This window comes from Neltuma alba, unplaced genomic scaffold (genome assembly GCF_004799145.2).
Source record: "Neltuma alba isolate B1F8T4 unplaced genomic scaffold, ASM479914v2 tig00002420_pilon, whole genome shotgun sequence".
In the NCBI taxonomy this organism is placed as follows: domain Eukaryota; kingdom Viridiplantae; phylum Streptophyta; class Magnoliopsida; order Fabales; family Fabaceae; genus Neltuma; species Neltuma alba.
In genome coordinates this window covers 377,629-400,226 of record NW_021632854.1, presented here as the reverse complement: position 1 = coordinate 400,226, position 22,598 = coordinate 377,629, and the positions used below count along the sequence as shown (strand labels likewise).

The following is a 22,598-nucleotide window of genomic DNA, read 5'->3' as shown; positions in this document are numbered from 1 at the left end:
AGAAAATGTGTAAGAGGAAGGTTCATAAGATAATCAATAAAAATAAATAAACGTCTTTGCCATGCCAACCCTAGATGGATGGTTCATAGGACTGAGTATAATAAGATTAAAAGCATCCTCCTAAACAATTCTTAGAAACATATAATTCTTCTAGGCATTGGCTCAAGTGGAACTTACCCTGGGCAAAGGAGTCTGGGGTCCTCGTATATGTAGGTTTATCCTGTCCCTTTTATACTCCCAGCTCCCAGTCCTTCGTAGATTGTGACATTTTTTTTCAAAGGGAAAAAAACAGTCAGGAAATGCAAATCCTATGCCATAGGTTTGAATGTTGACATCTAAAGAGAAAACATATCTTATGAAGGTATATGCCCGTTTAGGGGGAGAGACAAAGTAAAATCGAAGACCAAAAATAACTACGCACATCCAGGAAATGTTTTTGATGGCAGATTACTTCCATTCCATACATTGATTTTGAAAAGGCCAACCCATTTATAACTAGGGAGTGTTTGGTTTGGACTCTTGGGCTCTCACAAGTCCTCTTGGGAAACAAGCATTTGGTTAAATGTTTGGCTATTTTCTTAGAGATCAGAAAGTCCACTTGCTTAAGTGCTGAAAGCCCATTTGGTAACAGTGGCATTCTTTTACATTTTTAAAACAGAGACGAAAAAAATCATATGTGCATATGAACTGACAGTAGACTCATTTGATAGGAATTTTACCTCAGGCGAATTTATCACCCTACACTATATACGAACACTTTACTTTTGAAATCCCATTTAAGTGCCATCCCTTGCCATGAAAAAACAGAAGAAAGCAAAGCAGTCTTGAAGGTAATGATTAACTCTCTTAAAGATACAAACTGATCAAGTAATCAAAAGCATAAACCTAAATAACCCCTCACAATTCGTAATTACAGAATCTAGTTCCTATCCTACAATCATGGTGATTAAAGAAGCAAATTATGCTTTTGATAACCAGAAACCAGAAGTGCTAAGCCAGGGAGAAACCAAAATGGTGTAACACCACCCCAAGATTCCAGTGTTTAAAAGAGGTTCAGTTTCTTGAACTATTGAGGATAGTAAGATGAATGGTAATAACGTGAAAGACCACTATAAGCAGTGATTCTATCACAATAACCAGATGGAAAATTTAGCTCTGATGAGTATGGATGAGAACCAACTTGACTGGGGTTTCCACTGGAGCCCATAGGGATACTGGCAAAATCATAAGACCCAGCTGAAGGACCTGTAGAAGGTGAGATGGTAGAGGTTGATGCCACCATGCTATATGGCATGGCTTGTGAGGTTATGTATGAAATCTGATGTTTTGGCAACAAACCTGTTGACTGAATAAGAGGCTGTTGATACTGGTGTAATGCTGAATTGGCACTACCAACATTCAGCTGGACAGCTGCAGGGGCAACTGGAACAGATATTTGAGGATGCATGCTTCCGCTATGCTGCTTCTGCTCCTGGCTGTTGATATTTTTCTGATGCAATTGATGTTGTTGTTGCTGATGCTGTTGAGACTGAGGTTGAGGCTTTGCAGCAAGAGCAGATAAAGGTCGTTTTTTACCCACCTTCTGCTTCTCCAGCTGTTCTACCCTCTTCTCAAGGCTTGCTATCGGATATTCAGATTCAAGTTTGTGGCTCTGGATGGCTTTAATTACAGACCGCAGTTTATGGATTTCTCTAGATGTGGCCTCAGCCTGCGAAGATCACCATAATAAGTATGAGCGCTAGCACCACAAGTAAGGACATCAATTATAGCGACGCACTTACTGGAGGCTTTCCTTCTTGGAGGATTCTTTTAGCAAGTTTCTCAGAGTCATTCACACAAGCTTTCAAAATGGGGACCGGTGGGATTTTATCAGCAAGATGAAACTCCATAACATACTTGACAGCCAAAACATATTTGCCCCTGTCCACAAGTTTCTGAACAAGATCTGAAAAACAAAAGTAATAGTTGTCTAATCTCTTGCCAACAAAACTACCTAAAAGGTCAAACAAGTAATTATACAAACATGACGATTAGAAACAAATGTGTGCCTCTCTATGTACACATGTAGAATTCCATCATTAGATGATAAGATCTAGCCCATCTTTTCGCTTGGCATTTTTTTATCTTTTACTTCATATATGAAATGTACACAGATCCCATATATCATGTCCACCATAACATACAAACGTCTGAACATATCAAAGAAATTCAAGAAAGGACCGATTTCTATGTCAATATGTGACAAATGCTTATATCAACACGATACTTTACATAACATATTAACACTTGAAATTTGTCTTCCCATTACATGCTTCACGAGCAGATGACATTTATCCATCAAACTAATGTTCCAACCTTGCACATATTGCATATACCTACTCCCAATTTCAATAGTTAAGAACCCATACCACCCATTTCTTCGCTTAGTTCTGAAATCTTAAAAAATCGTTCAGTCTCACTATCCATCTTCATTAGAGAACCTAGCTTCAAATATAAACTTGTGCCGAAGCCACAAACTTATAAAAATCATAATTCTAAAGGCAAGTCAATATATGATTCTCATAAATAAACCAGGTTGTCACTAATAAGTCTGTAAGCAACAACGTACTACAATTCTAACACAAAGGGTAGAATCGTTCCATATTAGTAATTGAAGTCCTTGAAGCACCAATATAACCTCTAACAACATTAAATTGAGAGACACTAACCGGACCTTAAAAGAGCAATTGTCTTACCAGGAACTTTATCAGCCAACCCCATAATTCGGCAGAGCTCAGGAACTTCCTTGTTGGTCGCAGCCATTGCGGAAATCTCAACAAGTTCATCCCTGCTGACTTCTGAAACCAAACCATAGGTCAACAAAAGATGCAAATAGGCCAAGGCCCCCAATGCGTCTGTACGATCTTCAGTCATGAACTTCCATTTCCACTCTGCCGCCAACTTCCTAGCCTTCTCTCGCGCGTTGAATTCAATCTTTGGCGATATAGCCCTTAACTTTCCCAAAAAGAGCAAGCAAAAGCTCTTGCTCCTCCGTGCGTCCTTCATGCTATTAGCCCCAGGGAATCCATCCAATGAATCCAGAATCATTGCCGCTGGGTCTGGAGCACACCGTAACGCACCGGGAAGCTCATCCTCAAGACCACTATTTCTTCTAAAATGCTGAATAAAGTGCTTCCTCAACCCTTTGCCATCCATCTTCTCGCAAAGTGCAACCAACGCCCGCCTAGGCGTCACTTCATCAGGTACTACAGACTCTCCCGCACCCAAATCAGCTCCATTCTCGGGAGGATTTGATGATGAAGATGGGTTGTTGAGAACCGAAGCATAATCTTCAACCTTTGGATTTTGATTAGGCAATGATGAAGAAGAAACGGGAATTGATTGGGAAGTTTGTGCCACTTGAGGGTCGCATTGGCGGGATTCAAGGGACTCGAGATGGTGAAAACGTTGAATTAGAGAATCTTGGACTGAGGTAAAATGGGAATCGATGTCAGACCATGAGAGACAGGAGGAGGAGGAGAGAAGAGAATGGTGAGCTTGGAGCTCATCGTACGCTTTCTTAAGGTTTTCTTTCTTCGTGTCAATGAGTTTTAGAGCCGCAGAAATTGTCTTCAACGTGGCCATTTTGCTGGGTAGCAGCCGGAAGTTGAGACTGAAACCAGAAATCGATTTACTAGTATAGTGTTGCAGTGTTAGCCAGATAACTGGTGCGCATAGCAAACCCTAACGAGACAGAATCCAGTTCCATGGAGACGAAGACGAAGTGAGGGCAACAATGCCGCATGGGGATCGGTTTCAGCGCTGTGGTGTGGGCGCTTTAAACCTTACGCCTACGTTAAAACGCGCTGAGATGGAGGGTCGTTTGTAGGAGGATTGAAGGGAAACACCCTCCCGATATCAATTCTTCGGGGAAAGGACATTTATTTTCTGAATGAAAAATGAATTTGACTCCTAATTAGGTTGAATTTAATTTGAATATAATTTATTAGGTTAATAGAATTTTTAATCTCTTCAATTTGTTCTCACTTTGATTTTTGTCCCTTAACTTTCAAACAATACATTTTGATCCTTCAAAAAAAAAAATCCAGATCTTTATTAAATTATAAAGACTAATATATTAAACAAAAAGAAATTTGAAATACTAAAATTTATAGTTGATTTATTTTACAAATATAACTGATTCTTCAGAGTTTGACTTAATTTATAAACATTGGAGAGAATAATAAAATGGTACTCCCTCCGTTCCTTATTATAAGAGACATTTGATGCTTATGGCATGTTCCTATATATAAAAGACATTTAAAAGTTATCTCTAGTTTTTTGTGATGATTTCCTATTTTACCTATATTTATTGTCTCCAACTCACACTCTCTCTCCCTCCCATTTCTCTTTCTTTCAATAATTTAATTGTTTTCTCTCATGCTCTCTCCTTATTAATGAGGGCATTTTTGGAAAAAAATTATATTTTTTACACATTAATTATTCTTAACTAATTTTAACTGCTTTTTTTATCAACGTAATTCAGTTATTCGTCTCTTATAATAAGAAATGGAGAGAGTATAATTTAAATATGATTTTAATTTTTCTAATATTCTCGTTGGATGATGGCTTTGTCAGGGTGATGATTTTAGTTGCGCTAATTAAAAAGTTAACTTTTTTTTTTTGAGTAGGATGTTATCGCTAACTCAGGGTATCCCAGCCGAAACTGACCAGACTTGTAACACCTCACATAATTATATCAATATACGCCATAAAATATTTAATTTAAAAGTCCATACATACTTTTAATACTGCAATTAAGTCAAAATTTCAAAACATTTCTAACATAACTTAACAACATAAACTATTAGTCTTATAGTCATGGCAAATAAAAATATAAAATAACATGTGTTTGAGGAGCACAAAAGCCTTCACGGCTCACTCCATTGGTGCCTTCCCTTGATTCCTACTAGATCCTTCGCCTGAAAATTGTTAATATAGGGGATGAGCTCAAACGTCTCAGTAACTACTGAAATTCTAACCTATACAAGCAAATCACATATGATAAACCAAAGATCTGTTTATATGTGTGTATATAAATATATTAAAAATCACGGATTTGAGACATTCAATTCAATTTCATTTTTTTCAACAATATACCAATATCCTTTTTCTAATATATCCAAAAATAATGCAATATGTTGCCTCCCTTATATCACCGTCCACCCTTATACCGCTAACTGGAGCCATAGGCTAACACATAGTCCGATAGGAACTAATCCATTTTACTGAATTATTCCAAGCTCACCGATACTAGAGATATATCCGGCCAAAGATATAGAGCTCAAGCTCGGACTATGGCTCCCCTCCTTTGTGAATAGGGAGGTGTCACATGTCCCACAGCTCCAATGAATTCCCGGCCAAAGGAAAACATGGAAGAAGGGGCCCTGACAAGTGCCATCCACTGTGCACTGAGTGATGGCATACCACGTGGTAATTTCATATCCATGCAATCTCCTTCTATCCTTAGCCCAACAATGCATGTCAGATGCCAATAATGTTAGATCATAAATACGTCCTCAAATATTTTAAAGATAAGATAGCAATAAAACTTATATACCATTTAATAACAACTCATGACAATTCCTCAGCCATCAATATATTTAAACATTGATCATAATTAATAGCAATAAATCTTGACAAAATCAAATAATATATCAAAACATTTATTTGAAATCATAATACTACTTTTCAGTATGATATAAAAATTAGTAAATCCACAATATAATCATACACAATTCACATGTACAAGAAAGAATTTTCAGAGTTACCTGGTACTCTTTAGCTTACAAAAATTCACACAAAGATTACTCCAAAATTCTCAAGTCTACAAAATTACACATAAATATTTATTAATATAAACTCAGAATTACTCCAGAGCTACTCTAAAATTCTAAGACTACCCTCTAAACCAAAATTTCATAAACATATTAACTCTCCCAAATCTAGGCATTTATAATAGAATTATTTTGAAAAATAATTTACATATAAGGCTATTTAAATTTAACAAAAGTATATATATATATATATATTTAATTATAAACAAACTATAGCTTTATTTAATTTTACAAAATTCTCAATTTATAATTTTTCAAGCCTTCAAAAATTATTTCAACAATATATCTTTAACTTATTCAATATTTAAACCGATTAAAACCTCAATAATATATTAAATAACTCAAATAAATTATTTAACTCAAATTTAATCGGTAAAAACATATTACAAGTCTAAATAACAAATTTTTCAACTAAAATCTTAGTTTAGAATTCTCAAAGTAATCATTCAACAAAAATAAACCGATTAAAATTCCTTAATAATGGATCTTTAAATTTCTACGGTCATATATTGTCAAAACTCCATATTTACTCTATACTCAAACGGTAAAATTTTCTCTAAACATGATAATAATACTAATAATATAAAGCTATAAATATATAGGAAATATTCATAAAGAAAATATGATAACAAGAAGTAGTTTTGTGTACCTAAATGATCTCCAAAACCGTCAGGTACTCTACAACTCGACTCTCTCTCTCTTTTTTCTCTATGCTTCTCTCTCTCTTCTCTCTTCTTTTGCTCTCTTCCTCTTCCGTCTGCTCCCTCCACTTGAGAATCATCTAGGGTGAATGTATTTAATAGCCCCAGGTTCAATTTTTTCCACTGCCTACGCCTTATCCTATTTATCTTGCAGTCGTCCCTCCCCCTTCTTTTTCCTTCTTCATTAATTAACCCCCCCCAAATTTCAACTCACCGTGGAAGGGGGGTTGTTTTTTTTTTTTTACTCATAAAGTATTATTTTAATAAGATATTATAATAAAATATTATATCTTTTTTTTTTTTGCACGTTACAAGACTAATCCCAAGATGCCTCGTAGGTATCGAGCCCAAGACCTGGCGGGTACGCGGCGCCTTGCCTTCCCCTATCAACCAGTCAGACCGACCCTTGCAGGCAAAAGTTAACTTATTTGATAGTTGCTTTGTCCCCTCCCCCGCCCCCCAAAAAAAAACATGCTTCTCATCCTCTCCGGATCATTTGGACCACTGAGAATGTAACTAGATTTAATTTATTTGAATTTAGCCTGATACATATACCGAAAAAAATTATTTTATAAAATATTTTAATTATAGTGTTTTTCTTGCTAGATACATATATCCTTCTCTATCCTATTTGAGATATTTTCAAATACTAAATGTGAATATCTTTCTCAGCAAAAATTCAAATATTAATTTATCACATTGTGAGGAATAATTTTTTTTGTTGGACTCAATATTTTTTCTTTGTTGGGTAAGTGCGGGTATTCTCTTAGTGGAAATAATCATGTTCAAAGCATCATTAGGTACTAAATATAGGCACTTCTTTTATTAAGAATTTAAACTTTGATTCACCATTTCATAAGGAACTTGTTTTTTTTAATTAAACCCAACTCTTTATTAGTAGACTTAAGCTTATTAGTTATAATAGTTTTACTGCAATACACTCCCAAACATGGATCCATCCCAACAAGTTCAGACCTTCAAGAATAGTCCAGTTTGTCCCTCCTCCGTAAATCAAGTAATATTACTTCTAATCCTCAATATAAGTTTTAAATAACTAATTTAAAAAGATTAAAAAAATTACAACATTATTTTAAAATATTTATATCTATCTCTAAAGTCTAAACTAATATGAATCACTTATAAATTAATATATAATCTAATAATACATATAATTATTTTAGAAAAATTATGTAACATATGTTATACTCTTCCGGTCCTAAATATAAGAGTCTTATACTAGTGTGTATAAATGTTTTATATTTATGACCGGCGGAGTACTACCTGTCGTTTTTAATATAAGAGTTAACTGACTAGGTTAATTAAATTAGTTATTTATAGTGAATATTTTTTGTTTTTCCTAAAATATCATTGCTAGTGCAGTATATTGATCAGAATTAACATTATTGCAAGAACTATTTTAAAAAAAATACATATGATAGATAAAAAGGATTAGAGTCTTATATTTAGAATAAAAATAAAAATCAGACAAAATTTTATATCAAAAACAGGAGATAGTAATTAAATAATTTGGTAATCTTTTCAATTTTACCAAATTAGTTAATTGTATAATACTGTATCATTCTCAGACTTAAGCTCACCGTTTCTGAAAAGCACCTTGGTAGAAAATTTGTCACGTTCTGTTTAGTCATTTGGATGGAAGGCGGAGCGGGCGTCGGCTCGGCATCTGGACCGTTCGCGTTGGTTTGGGTCTTGGAGGCGGCATTGACACGGAGACGCGCCGCCACACACGGCGTCAGACATTGACCGCGACTTTGAAGTTATGATTAAAACGATAAAATAAAACAGCACATGAGCAACTCTGGATCCCACTAACCAAGGTGAGGCTCCTGGATATCCCATTCCCATGATGAGGGAACTCGGGTTTGGACTTTGACTTGGGGTGTGTTTGGATGAAACCAAACCGTGGTTTGGAAAAGTGATTCTGGAGAATAGATTCTGGAAAAAATAGATTCTGTGAAGAATAGATTTTGTAAAAAAGTGATTCTGAGAAGTGAGAGTGTTTGGATAGTTGTTATCAGAAGCACCTTTTATATATACAAATTACTAAAAAAAAGACATAAGTTAATATGATAATTACAGAAAAAATAGATTTTATGATATATTTTAATTTGAAGAAATAAAATTGTTAATAATATATTTTTTACCAACATAATTAATAATACATAAGATAATATAATTAATAAATAATTAATGTCTATATATATTTATAAAATATAAGATTAAATATATTTATAAAAAAATATGTTTATAAAAAAAATAACAAGATACATATCATATAGGCCCTCACACTCTCCCTTTTTTCTCCAAAAGCAAAAAAATTTTGCTTTTTCCAAAACCATGGTTTTGGAGTCAAAACCATGGTTTTGGAGTCAAAACCATGGTTTTGACCCAAAACCATGGTTTTGGTTTTTGGAGAGGCTGTTTGGGTAGCATTTTCCCCAAACCATGGTTTGGGTCCCCAAACCATGGTTTGGGGTGCTATCCAAACAGAGCCTTGGTCCCACGAAACATGATGCACAGCTCTTTTGAAAAACCAAAGCAGTCAAAGAAATATAGAGGAACTTTTTGATGGCAAAAATGTAAGAAAAATTACGCAAATTCTAGATAAAAAATTAATCACTATTAGGTTATGATAAATAATTTATGAAAATACAAATTAGATAAGCTATAAATTTATAAATATAATTCGAAAATATCACCCTTTTTTCTTTTTACTTTGAACCAAATTTAAAATTAATTTTTATATTAGGTTTATATTATCAGTATCCATATTTTAAAACTAATGGCAGAAAATTTTCTATTTTTATACTTACTCAAGTATTTATAAAATCGATCATCAATAAAGAATCCATCATCTAAAAGGTTGAGAGCCAGATTCTTATTAATTGTTTCAATTTGTTAGCGCAAGTAATTTATTTTAAGAGTGCTAGTCGTTTTCAATTATTTTTTTAACATATTATGAGAGATGATGAATAATTATATAGTATGTATGTATTTAATTATTATCTATAATTATAAATGGAATTATTGATTAAGCCGAGAATTGAAACGTTTATATAAATAAATATTATAAGAAATTAGTACCAAAATATAATTTCAACAAATCACATTATTTATAGGGAAAATCGTAAAAAAGAAGACCACCAAATAAAAAAAATTACAAATAAGAACCCATTCCAATATTAATATAAGTGTTAATAATAATAGTATGAGTTTTGACAATAATTTTTATGAACAGGTTCCTATATATAATTTTTTAATTTTAGAGTTTTTTTTACTATGTTCTCATATTTATAATAGTCACGCAACGCCTCTGATATTATTATGCGGAGCGTGAGTAGAAATTTATGGCTTGAATTCTCTTTCTTTTTACCACCGTGGTTTGAATTTTCTTAATGAATAAAAGAGTATAATTTATTTCTTAAATTTCATACGACAGACAAGGCAAAAATTCAATTAAAAACAGCACCTCACAATACTCCTCTGGTCCTTAATATAGTACTCAATTATTAAATTGGTTTTAGTCCTAAATATAAGACTCATTTCTTATATTTATCAATTTTCTCTAAATTACCTTTATGGATACCCCTACAACCATAATTAAATAAAAAAAAGAAGAAGGAGTATTAAGAAAGATGATTATGGTATTTTAGGAAAAATATGTCACATTTCTTATAATTAATTAACTTGCTTAACTTTCTTAATCTAATTAAATTAGTTAAATATTTTTTATATTAAGAATTGGAGGAGTACTTTCTTTTCGTGGTCTCTTGAAATTGATAGGCCAATACGTAATTGTAACTTTTTTTTTTAATTTCTCAAAGTCAAAACATCATTAAAAAGTAAATTAAAATCTCACAAAACTACTAAAAAATATAAATATAATGTGGGTAGGGAAGGAGTTGAATTAAATTAAATATTGAATAAATAGTAGTATTTTTTTTTGTGAGATAAAATATTGAATAGCAGTATTAGTTGAAGCGTGGAAATCTAATCAAATCCGAATTATATTGGATTACCATTCAACTACACCAACCTCGTTGATTTCTATATAAGCCCCCGCCGATTTCGCCTCTTCATCGTTCTGTTGTGCTTTCCTTTTTCTCACAAAGAAGCTCAAGCTCGTTGCTTCTTCCCTCCTCCGGGGTCAAGCATTCGGTTTCCTTTCACGGTAATGATTCCTCACGATCTCGCTCTCTTCCGCATTCTATTTCTGTCGTAATTCTTCAATTGAACGCTTAAAAAATCTCCCAAAAATGAAGCATCAAACTCTGTTGTCATGTCTTCTTCTTGATTTGATGTTCTGCTTCTCTGAGTGATTTAACTTTTCAAGCACGCTATAAAGAGTGTCTTCGTAGTTACTTCAATATCTTTCTTCCTTTTTCCTTTCGCTAAATTTATCTATTTATTATCCATATCATACGTGTTTGAACTTCAAATTGTAACTGTGTGCATCATATACTTTGTTTATCGTGTTGTATTGTTTTCTGAATTTGTGTGAGTGCAAGTCTCAGGTCTAAATTGCTTTGGTTTTGCTTTTTTTTTTTTTTGCCCTTTTTGAATTGGCCATAGATGCCGATTGTGAAGCCTGACCAATCGGGAGATTCCGAACCTTTCGTTGAAATCGACCCGACCGGAAGGTACGGCCGATACCCTGAGCTGTTAGGGTCCGGTGCGGTGAAGAAAGTGTACAGAGCATTTGATCAAGAGGAAGGAATAGAGGTGGCGTGGAACCAGGTCAAACTGAGGAACTTCAGCGACGACCCGGCCATGGTGGATCGGCTTTACTCCGAAGTGAGATTGCTGAGAAGCCTCACCAATAAGAACATCATAGCTCTCTACAATTTCTGGAGGGACGATGAACGGGGCACTCTGAACTTCATCACTGAGGTCTGTACGAGCGGGAATCTGAGGGATTACAGGAAGAAGCACAGGCATGTGTCGATGAAGGCTCTGAAGAAGTGGTCGAAGCAGATTCTGAAAGGGTTGAACTATATGCATACGCACGAGCCTTGTATCATCCACAGAGATCTCAATTGCAGTAATATTTTCGTCAATGGGAATACTGGCCAGGTAACAATTGTTCGCTTCGAATTGAAAATTTTCTGTTGTTAATTTGCCCCCCATATGTTTGCTTGCTTGTCAAGTTGAAATTGGCATGAAATTGAAAAGGAAACAAAAATATTTAAATCAGATATTGTTGTCTGGCATTTGGTTGGAGAATCAAATTTGATTTTACGCAGTTATCTGTTGAGAACTTGCCGTTGCTTAAATCAATGAAAAGAGAAAAGTCGAGAAAATTAAAGGAAAGAAGTAAAAAAGAAAAATTAGTATGCACTGAATCAAGTTGGAAGCCTTTTTATGAGAAATAAAGTACGAAGATCACACGGATCAGACATTAAATTGTGAACCTGCATGAAGGAAAAGGAAAAGGTAAAATACTATTCATTATCTTGTGATCCTGTTTTTGTCATCTTTAGATGTTGAAATGATGTTACCAAGAGATTTTTTTGTCTGTACAACAGTATTGATCAAGTTCTCTAATTTCTTCAAACTGGAAATAGTTTGACACGGGCGTCTTGTGAGTTTAAAAAATATCCAATTTTCATGATTTCTTTCCTTCTAAGTTTTTTTCTAGATATATATTACTCTGATCTTCAAATCTCCGATTATTCTCTTTTTCCAGCCCGGTTTCACCTCTTAAATCATTCCCTTTCCTAAACAAATTGAAAACCACCCTAAACAAATCGATATTAAACTGAACATAGTCCATTTCTCTTGGAATAATTTCATTCCCATGGTGATCGTATAGGTTAAGATTGGAGACTTGGGTCTGGCAGCAATAGTGGGAAAGAACCACTCTGCACATTCAATTCTGGGGACACCGGAGTTCATGGCGCCGGAGTTATACGACGAGGACTACACAGAGCTGGTGGATATATACTCATTTGGGATGTGTGTTTTGGAGATGGTGACAATGGAGATTCCTTACAGTGAGTGTGACAATGTGGCAAGGATTTACAAGAAGGTTTCGTCCGGGGTGAGACCTGAGGCACTGAACAAGGTCAGAGATCAAGAGGTTAAGGTTTTCATTGAGAGGTGCCTTGCTCAGCCAAGGGCAAGGCCTTCTGCTGCTCAGCTCCTCCGGGATCCTTTCTTTGATGGCATTGTTGATGATGACGAAAATGATAATAATTCTATTTCCTAATGACTCACAAAAAATGGGTGATTTTATGTAAATTTTTACAATCATTATTTTCATTATTGGTTATCAATCAAATTATATTGCAAAATCTCAAGTTAAACCCGTTGGCTTCATTTTCTTTGATTTATATTCCCCGTCTTCTAGTTTATATGTCACCGTCGATTTGGGGCTCGGCTTTGTTACTGTCAAATTGAATTGGATTGAACGTGAGTGGAAGTTAAAAAAGGGAGGCTGCTTTATGGACGACGGTTGGTTATTTTTTGCCACTTGGTGCACAAGAATTTTTCGTTTATACGAAACTTCAATTAATATTCAACTACTTCATGTGCAAAATAAATATTCAACTTGTTTTTTAAAAGTTTCAAGCTTGACTAAGTACCTAATCATGACTATTTGAAGACCACCTAGTTAAAAATGTGACAAGTTCTTAGGGTACTATTAAAATAAAATTAAAAACCTGACATCTCGATGTAATACTGAGCAAAGAGATGGCATTATGAATTTTTGTGGAAAAATGAAATTCATGAGGCAGGATTTCCAGCAACAATGGAACCTGGGACACTTCAAATGATGGAGAAAGATTTTATCACTGAACTTTGTTGGACAAAAAGAGGGCAGTTCTGACAATGGACAAATCTTCTGTCCCTTTGCGAACTTCATTGGCAAAAGGAGATATTGATGCGACGTGAGAACACAAAAGAGGGATTTAGATTTGAACGTTAAGAGTTTAGAAGTCGAAGAATAACGGGAAAGCAAAAAAGGAAGAGAGAAGGGTTTAAACGACCTTTGAGGAACATAAAGAGGCAAATTGAATTGAAGCAATCAAAGATGAGCTGTTTGGATTCTTTAAAAAAAAAAGGAGAGAGGGGGGGGGGGGGGGGAGAGAGAGAGAGAGGAAAGAAAAGCTAAAATGGGTTGAATGATGCAAGGAAAGGGAGCTTCACCTTGAAGACTCGTGATATGGTGCAATGCCCACTCACCTTTGTTGGCAAATTATTGCACTCATCACTCTTATAAAGCACCACTCACCGTTTTCACATGTTGACTTCGCATTTTGTTCTTCATGCTTTCTCTATGTTCCATTATTCCTCTTCCTAACTAATCTTTATATTACCAAAAAATATGACTTGATATTTCGTCTCGTGAAAATACAGAATTAAATTGTAAATTTGTTCTAAAAGTTTTCGTTTAAAAGTAATATAGTCCTTAAAGTTTTTTTTATTTAATATCGCTCCAAGAGTTTTAAAATCGAGTAATGTTGGCCTATCCTGTTAAAAAAATTAATGTTGATTATTAAGAAAAATTGACTTCGACCTTTGATATTTTTAACAATAAGGGGCAACATTGTTGCATTTTAATATTTTTGGGATAACTTTGGAAAAAAAAACTTACAAAACAATATTGTTATTGAATAAAAACTTTCAAAATGAATTTACATCTTAATTCATAATTCATATAGATATATATATCGGCACACACATGAGTTGATCTTTGACCTCATAAAAGTATATATTCAAATAACACTTACAAAGATACATATAAGTATATAACCCACTAACAAGATCAATACATTTAACAATTTGTTATTATTTTTTAAGCTTAAACAAGCAGGCGTAAATTCTAGATCCAATAAATCAATTTTCATAAAAAATAAAAAATCACTTTTTTTTTTTAAGCTTAAACAAACGGCCCTTTAATCAGTAACAATTGATGCTCAATATTTGAGTCAAACCAAAATGGGTGCCAAGCTCTCTCAACAATTACATGAATAATCTCCAAATTAAATTCAATTGAATCATATCACTATAATTTCTTTTTGTCACCCGTCGCATGTTCTGTATTTTTATATAATATATATATATATATATATATATATATGTAGAGCGCATAAAATCATATAATTTGGGGAGCACGCTACGCAAAACGCACACATGGCCCCATTTCCTCAAAATGTGTAGGTCATGTTTGATGCGTGTATACTATCTCTGATTTTTAATGGTATTTTCTTGTTACGGTAGTTTTTCTAACAATAGTAATTGTAGCTAATACATTTGATTAGTAAGGATATTTTAAGAAAGACAACATCTATTTGTTACAAATAACTAACTTAACTTCTTTCCTTAATTTCCTCAAGTTAATCAACTAGTTCTTATAATTAGGACTGAAGATAGTATAATATAATAATTACTTGTATTCAGTATGAGATAACGGTGTCATTTTAAGCATTTGTTTTTTAATACAAGGCCACGGCCTAAGTCGTGATTCATGAGAGAGAGAGAGAGATAGAGGCAGACTAAGCATCTATGATTAGGTTAGACAATTAGACGTCCCACATCGTTGAAGTTAGAACAACGGAGCGTGATTAGAAAAAAAATATCTTATTAGTTGGCCAAAAAAACAGAATATATAAAGATATGATATATATATATATATATATATTATTAGTTGGCAAAAAAAAAATATAAAAAGAAAAAAGAAAAATATACAGATATAATTTGCGCCAAAATATGATTGGGCCGAGCCCATCAGCCCAAATGAGCGCACATTGTCAAATATCGTGTGCATCATGCCCATTACTTTTTCAAGCCCAGTCCCATTCAATAATTGATTGATGATTATACAACCCTATTTTCACCGTTTCCACAAAATCAATCACAGTACTGAGAAATTCTTTTTATAAAAAATTTTAAATATTATAATCAAAATTAAAGAGAAATTTAAAATTCATTAAATCTGTTTTAAAATAAAATAAAATAAACTTTCAATTTCGCCCCATTTAAACTTATGTGGTGTAACTTTGAAAAAATGAACTAATATTAAATAAGAGAAATATAAGAAAAATGTAATAAATGACAAAAATTACCATAAAAATTTATACAACTTACTATATCAAATTTTAATAAATCCATGTTAACAAAATTTTATATTTTAACGACAACTTTATAAAATTTAACTAAAAAATGCCAATATAGCTCGATGACAATGTGACATAAAAGTTCCTCTACCTTGTGCAAATTTACGAGTTTGATTCAGCCAGCTTTCAAACTGATTTAAGAAATAACAGCTATAATTCTTAAGAAACACTACTTCCAATTTTTAACATGAGAGTTTGTTTGGCTTTTATTTTATCCTAAATATAAAATTCTAATTCACTTTGTCTCTCATATTTATTTATTTTTTTTAAAGTAGTTCTTATAATAATAGTAATTCTAGCTAATACATTTGATTAGTAATGATATTTTAAGAAAGAAAATACTTATTTATTATATATAACTAACTTAAATAATTTTTTTAATCTATTTAAATTAATCAACTAGCTAACTGTTATACTAAGGTTGCGTATTATAACTGTATTTATTCCTGTATTTATTCCGTACCTATTCCGGACATTGTACGAGGTTCTTCTCATTTCACACAAAATCCGTCATCTTCAGAAATTGGTTCATCATGGACATCAACGAAGCTCCGATGATCCCAACTATACTTAATATTTACAGTTTCATGCCGATCGGCGTCGTGAAAATCCAAGCACAACACATATGCATGTCCTTATCCTCTTTCCTCAATTAAGAACCAAACCAGACAGCGCACCTTAGTCCTATGATCAAATCCGAGGTGGCTAGCTCCGCACAGACTTCTCGTTTCCATCAACCATGCAATCCCCGAAAACAACATCGTCCTTCACTTTCACTTTGTTCTTAACACCCAAGAACTTGTTCTTCCTTCTTCTTCTTGTCTTTCATGTCTTCTTCATCATGGTTTGTGCAGATCAAGTTTGGTATTCAGAATCTAAGTCTTTCTTCAGTTTTGTCAGAGCCATTGATCCCCAGAACGTGCTTCATATTGATGCGTCCTCAGCTGCGAGAATCTCATCATCAAATCCATGCATGATGAAGTTGAAGGGTGTTAGATGCGACTCTGAAGGTACCAACATTGTAGTAATCAGGTTAGAGAACATGAATCTAAGTGGGACAATTGATGCGGAATCACTGTGCAGGCTTAAGAAGCTGAGGGTTTTGAACTTAGCTGAGAATACCATCAGAGGTATTCTTCCAAACTCAATTCTTAACTGTGCCAGGTTGAGTTATCTGAATCTCTCAAGCAATCATTTGAGTGGGAAAACACCCAGTGGCTTAATGAAACCCAAGTTTCTGAGAAAACTCGACATCTCCAACAATAACTTTGCTGTGAGCCTTCATCATCAAGAATCTAATCACTTCTCTGCTCATTCGTTGAATGAAGAAGAAGGTGGAATCCAATCAATGGCAGATGCTCCCGTTAGTACCATTACTGTATCCGATGATGAAGGAGACGATTTCTCGATCCTATACGTTTTGGTCATTGGAATAATGTTGTTATTTTTCGGCTTTTACTTCGCAAGCATTCGGGTTGGGCAAAAAAGTAATAATGCAGATAATAAAAATAATAATAAGACGTTGAAGAGCATTAAGCAGTTTCATATCAGAGAGGCTACAACTGAGGTCAAGGAAGAACAAGAAGAAATGAAAAAGATGAAGAAAATTAGAGATACAGATGAGCTTGTGTTCTTTGAAGAGAATGAGAGATTCACAATGGAGGATCTTCTTCAAGCCACTGCTGAGTTAAGAAGCCAAAGCTTCTGTAGCTGCCTTTATAAGGTAAAACTCAAGAACGGCGCTCATTATGCAGTGAAGAGATTGAAGGATTTGCAGATATCTCCATATGATTTCAATGAAACATTGAGGAGGATAAGCATGTTGAAACATCCTAATATCCTTCCCCTTGTTGGTTACCGTTCTGCCACTGAAGAAAAACTCGTCATTTACAGATATCAGAACAATGGAAGTCTGCTAAATCTTTTCAAGGGTAAGTTTACTCTAATTTTTCAAGCATATCTATCTCCACATTTCCATTATAACCATCCAACAAATCAATCTAGATTTGAACATTATCAGGCCTTAAATGGGTAAGCTTTCGCGCACGCGCGCGCACACACATATAGATATATATATTTTGGTGAAAATATAAAGTCCTTTAGATCAAACCAGATTAGTGAAGGTGAGTGTTGGAACAATAATTTCCTATTAGAAACTACAAAAAATCACGTTTTCTATGGAAGCAGCCTTTAGGATCCTGCTTCTTCCATCAAAATGTGAATTTTAATGATTTCCCTGCAAGAATTCAAACATTGTAAGTTCGCTATTATCATCTACCACGTAGTTTTATTTCTGTGCAGACCATCTTGAAGGCAAGAAATATTTTCCGTGGAAGCTGAGGCTATCTATGGCACGAGCGATAGCAAAAGGATTGGCATTTATGCACCAGAAAATAGAACAACAAGGAGATATAATTCCACATGGGAATCTAAAACTATCAAATATCCTACTCAACAACAGCAACGAACCACTGATAAGCGAGCATGGATTATCAAAGTTCCTAGACACAACGACAAGATTATTCTTCATTTCTGGCCTGGCATACACAGCCCCAGAGAGGAGTTTATCAGAAAAGGCCGATGTTTATAGCTTTGGAGTGATCCTCTTAGAGCTACTCACGGGGAAGAGCATAGAACTGAGCGGAATAGATCTCACAAAGTGGGTCAGATCAATGGTGAAGGAGGAATGGACAGTGGAAGTGTTTGACAAGGAGGTTAGGGAAAGTGAACATCAGTGGGCATTTCCTGTGTTAAAAACAGCCCTTATGTGCGTTTCGAGTCTCCCAGAAACACGACCTTCCATGGAAGAGATCGTGGAGATGATAGAGAAAGTGATGATGGAGGAGAAAGAAGGTGATGATGATAATAATGTTCACACAACTTGCTGCCCTATTGTTGGATCCAATAAAAAACAAGATTTTTGCTCGCTTCATAAGATCATTCCTGATACGTGGGATTCTCCGGCATCCAATTATTGAGAGTCTCCAGCTCCTTCTTCACTTATCTGCATTTTAAAATCTGATTATAAGAAGCTGCTAGCTAGGAATATTATTCTATTTCATCATTGGGAACACTATTTTACACACACACACACACCTGGTAACATGTTCACTATCAAGGGGAAGTGAGAGAGAGAGAGACCATAACCTTTCTCTGTCTTGGTGTCCAATTGGTGATCAGAAACAACGATCCATTATCTATAGCATGTTTGAAAATTCATTAGGTTATTTTGACCAAAATAATGTTAGAGTACTTTACCTCAAAAGTTGCAAAATCCTTCCCCCCCCCCCTCCCCGAGTGACCTAAACAAATATCATGTTTCTTTCTTCTACTTAACTATTAACTAATTTAGATGGATTGCCATGCATTAGTTAATCACAGTAAACTTGACATGATGCTCCTAGAATGCCCTTATATAAAATTAGATTATACTACCTTCGGTCCTTAATTAAATAAGAGCTAATTGGAGGGTTAAATTTAATTAGTCCTAGATATAATACCTTAATTAATTTTGTCTTCTAAATCTATAATGTTTTATCTAAAACATCCCTATTAATTGTAAGGGGTTCCTGGTAATTTAAGAAAATCAATATACATTTGTTATAATTAACCAATTTAACTAATTTTCTTAATATTTCCAAATTAGTTATCAGGCTCTTATATTAAGAACCAAAAATAGTTAGGTAATTTAGTTTGAGAAAAAATGATAAATATAAGAGACAAAGTAAATAAATATTTTAAGGTTAAATTTAACATCCCAACTAATTCCTATAAATGTTAGGTGGGAACAGGAGGAAGTATGTTTTAATTACAATATTGTACTACCTCCTATTCTTAATATATAGAAGAGTTAGTTGACTAATTTGAGTAGATTAAAAAAATTTGTTAAGTTGGTTATTTGTAATAAATAAATATTATTTTTCCTAAAATACCTTTGCTAATCATGTGTATTAGTTTGAACCACCATTTGATTGAATATTTAATATGTGCAATTCATACAAGGTTTACTTTGAAAATAAATAAATAAATATGAGAGACAAAATATATTGAGATTTTATATTTAAGGCCAAATTAAAAGTCAAACTAGCTCTTATATTAACGTCGGAGCATCGGAGGTAGTATGATGATCAAATTATGAATTTATTACAGCCAGCGAAGTACTAAGGACTCAAAAATCATGTATGTTTTTCTAGAATTTATGTTTGATCAGTTTCACCTATATACAAGTTCATTCCTTGCCGGATCATGTAATACTAAACATTCAAAGATTACAAGATTTTCAGCTTTTATGTGTCGCCAGTGTTTTAATGGTTTTTTTTTTTTGGCAATTTCACTTCTACCAAATGCTCTCCATGATGTGATATACAGTTCTAAAGAGAATGATCAATCTTTGAATCTGCTTCTCCACAATAATATACTTTATACTTTCTCCATTTTATAAGTGATTACTCGTATCATTTTATATTTTCATTATGTTTCAAAAATATTATTGCTTCAAGACTTCAAAGGAATATTACTCCCTCTTTTTTCTAACTCGCCCAATTTTTAACTCTTGATTTATTAGGAAAAGAGAAAATATAAAAGAAAATTGATATTAAGAGTTTTTTTCTTTTGTTAAACACACTTCGAATTTTTTACCATCTAAACCATTTAATAGCTTTTTTAATTAGTCTATGCATGCGAAAAGGATATCCTCTTAACTTGTTTGATACCTGGATTGTTTCGATTAAATTTGGACATTTCCAAGTTAAGTATTTCATAAAAATATTAAAATTATAACATATAAAAAAATAAACCTGGTGAATTGTCAAAATTTGATGTGAATGGTTTGGAACTAAAGTGAAGGGGGAAATAAGAGAAATTGGATGGTTGGACATTTACTTGAACACCAATAATCAAAATCAATATATCAATATCAACATATAATAAAATTTATAATAAACTGCATTATTGAAAATTATGAATAATACCACTTTTTTATTGTATATTTTGTATAATACTTAAGAAAACATGTCTAATTGCTGCTTTTAAAAAATATTATGTGCAATTAATTTGTACCTAAAAAATCCACATTCCATACCTAATAGAAATGGGGGAAAAACAACCCAATGAGGCTTTTATTAAGTGATTTCTCCAACATCCACCCACACTGAAGAAATTCTGGTGGGAACATGGTCCACTACTTGCGTATAATAAAGGTATTTATTTTATTTATTTGGTTGCTTGTAAATGTGTTAAGAGAGGCATGTATCTCCTTCCACTTGAGCTGTTAAATTAAATGTCATTGGAATCAACTTTGCTTATCCTTTTCAAGAAATGCCTCTCCCTCTCACCCTCTTGACAGAATTTCACATTATTATAAATATCACAAGAATTTTATTTTTATTTAAAAAAACAAAAGACACAAACTTAAAAGGAAGAACACAACCACTTCAATATAAGTCAATAATGTTTTTCTTGTCAAATGAGTCAATAATATATTGACTCACTTATTCTTGGAAATATTCCACATAGTATGCCATTGCTTTTATTCCATCTTTTATTTTTTGTGTTTAAAATAGAGTCCTTTATTGCAAAACAAGTCCTTTAGGCCAGAGTGGTTTTCAGCACCTTTGGTATGATACTTATAATTTCATTATTTTCTTTCACTTCAATAAAAGTATTTTAATACTTAGGATTCAAACCATTGTGATATATTATTAATAAATTCTACTTGAATTGAAATAAAAACACATGCTTACGATTAGATCTGTTTTATGAATGTATGATGCAGCAAGTAAATAAAAGTTTGATAGATATAATGATTAGATATAGAGTCTAATATAGTCATATTATAGAATTGTTTGGATTCACAATCCGTAGGTATGTTCATGTAAATCAATACAAAACTCTTATCACATATTTACCTTGTATTTTGTAAATTATGATTGAAAAGTTACTTACAGTTTAATTGTTTTTGAAATATATGCATATAAAAAAGAATCAAATTTACACATTAAAAAGATAACTACATTAATGTTAGAAATAAATATGACAGAACAATATCAAAAAATAATTTTTTTTAGCATTATCAATATTATTGATACTAACATCAAGTATCAAACTTATAGTAAAGTGTGAAAAATATGATTTGCCTTTAAGCTTTCATCAACTATAGGTTTCACCTAATAATTCATATTTAAAACATATATACCATGAATATATAATAAATTGAAACACTCGATGTTCTATCATGGGAGGAGTGAAATTATTGAAAAAGTAATTAAATAATGAAATTGAGTTTGGGTGCCATAAGAGTGATGAGCGCTTTAAGTTTATTATATTTAAACTGTCTATACTTGGTCTAGACCATCAAAATTTATTTATTTTTTATTTTTATGTTTTTAAAAATAATTATTTTAATGCATATAAAATCTAAAATAAATATAATATCTCAACTATCATTTTTTTTAAAAAGATAAATTTTTTATTTAAAAATAATTAATTAAAAAATTTAAATCTAAATCTTAAATACTACCTTCGGGCTCCTGTCCTTAATATAAAACCCCATTTGACTTTTATTTTGGTTCTACATATAAGATTCCAATTCACTTTGTTTCTCATATTTATACATTTGTTTTTAAAGTAACCCTTCTAATAATGATAGTTCTAATCAATACACTTGATAAGCAAAGATATTTTAGGAAAGTCTCTTCAAATTAGTTAACTGACTCTTATAATTAGGACAGGAGGTAATAATATGTTTGCGGTGAAGGACAACCTTAATGGTGACATGGGATAAAATTGGAACGGTCACAGCGGATCAAAACATCATGTTTCCTTTCTTAATAACATGTTGTTTCCTAACTCTGAAGTAATCACTCACACAAACAAAATAATCT

At 33.0% G+C, this 22,598-nt stretch overlaps 3 protein-coding genes across 3 annotated transcripts; 2 read left to right on the top strand and 1 right to left on the bottom strand.

Moving 5' to 3' along the window:
- Positions 1-1,066: 1,066 nt before the first annotated feature.
- On the bottom strand, positions 1,067-3,783 carry LOC114725972 (FRIGIDA-like protein 1). Its single transcript, XM_028912530.1, has 3 exons — positions 2,736-3,783; positions 1,782-1,945; positions 1,067-1,708 (listed from the first exon to the last, which is right to left on the bottom strand). Exons 1-3 carry the CDS (start codon positions 3,622-3,624, stop codon positions 1,067-1,069), a joined length of 1,695 nt encoding a protein of 564 aa, XP_028768363.1. The 5' UTR covers positions 3,625-3,783.
- Positions 3,784-10,679: 6,896 nt separating this feature from the next.
- On the top strand, positions 10,680-12,916 carry LOC114726702 (probable serine/threonine-protein kinase WNK11). The gene is made up of 3 exons (XM_028913384.1): positions 10,680-10,769; positions 11,171-11,671; positions 12,411-12,916. Exons 2-3 carry the CDS (start codon positions 11,171-11,173, stop codon positions 12,804-12,806), a joined length of 897 nt encoding a protein of 298 aa, XP_028769217.1. The 5' UTR covers positions 10,680-10,769; the 3' UTR covers positions 12,807-12,916.
- A 3,642-nt stretch (positions 12,917-16,558) lies between these two features.
- LOC114725963 (leucine-rich repeat receptor-like protein kinase PXC1) lies at positions 16,559-18,695 on the top strand. The gene is made up of 2 exons (XM_028912523.1): positions 16,559-17,648; positions 18,019-18,695. The coding sequence occupies exons 1-2, from the start codon at positions 16,559-16,561 to the stop codon at positions 18,693-18,695; spliced, it is 1,767 nt and encodes a 588-aa protein (XP_028768356.1).
- Positions 18,696-22,598: the final 3,903 nt, after the last annotated feature.